At 43.2% G+C, this 991-nt stretch overlaps 1 protein-coding gene across 1 annotated transcript; it reads left to right on the top strand.

Annotated features, from left to right (window-relative positions):
• The first annotated feature begins 403 nt into the window (after nt 1–403).
• Nucleotides 404–991, top strand: LOC109688879 (interferon omega-1-like). Its single transcript, XM_020167495.1, has one exon. It carries the CDS (start codon nt 404–406, stop codon nt 989–991), a length of 588 nt encoding a protein of 195 aa, XP_020023084.1.

Below are 991 nucleotides of genomic sequence, written 5' to 3'. Positions count from 1 at the left end.
GGAACAAAAACTGTTATTTATATATGAAATATACATGTACATTTGTATATACATATATGTGCATGTGTGGATGAGTGTTTACACATGTGTATACATTTCACTTTATGCCATAGATGCTTCTCTTTGGATTGAGAAGTCCATTTGGATTGACCTATCTGAAGTTTATGGGGAAAATTCACTTTCTATGAAAAATTAGTATATTAGACTTATGTTTTAGGCCATACAGAGAACACATAAATGAAAACAAAAAAGGAAGTAAAAGTGTAGAGATAGGTTCAGAAAATGAAAATTATGTTTCCTACTTCTTAAAAGCCATGTATAGACAGAAAGTCTTCACAGAACCTAGGAGGCAAGGTTCACTGAGCTCTCAACTCAGGCAGACCAGCAGCATCTTCAATTCCCCATGGCCCTCCTGTTCCCCCTACTGACTCTCCTGGTGCTGTGCAGCTATGGACCTGTTGGATCTCTGGGCTGTGACCTGCCTCAGAACTCTGTGTTGCTTAGCAGGAAGATCTTTGACACACTGGATCAAATGAAGAGGATCTCCCCTCTCTTGTGTCTGAAGGACAGAAGGGACTTCCAGTTCCCCCAGGAGATAGTGAATAGCAGCCCGTTCCAGAAGGTCCAGGCTATGTCTGTCCTCCACTTGATACTCCAGCAGATCTCCAACCTCTTTCACACAATGCACTCCTCTGCTGCCTGGAACATGACCCTCCTGAATGAACTCCACACTGGACTCCATCAGCAGCTAAAAGATGTAAAGACCTGCTTGGTGCCAGTGATGGGAGAGGAAGAATCTGTCTTGGCAACTGAGGACCCCACACTGAACTTAAAGAAATACTTCCAGGGAATTCGTCTCTACCTGGAAGAGAAGAAATACAGTGACTGTGCCTGGGAAATCGTCCGGGTGGAAATCATGAGAGCCTTCTCCTCAATAGTAAAGTTGCATGAAAAGATAACAAGAAAGGATGGAGACCTGGCATCATCTTGA

This window comes from Castor canadensis, chromosome 13 (genome assembly GCF_047511655.1).
Source record: "Castor canadensis chromosome 13, mCasCan1.hap1v2, whole genome shotgun sequence".
Classification (NCBI taxonomy): Eukaryota; Metazoa; Chordata; class Mammalia; order Rodentia; family Castoridae; genus Castor; species Castor canadensis.
This window is presented reverse-complemented; position numbering and strand designations above follow the sequence as displayed.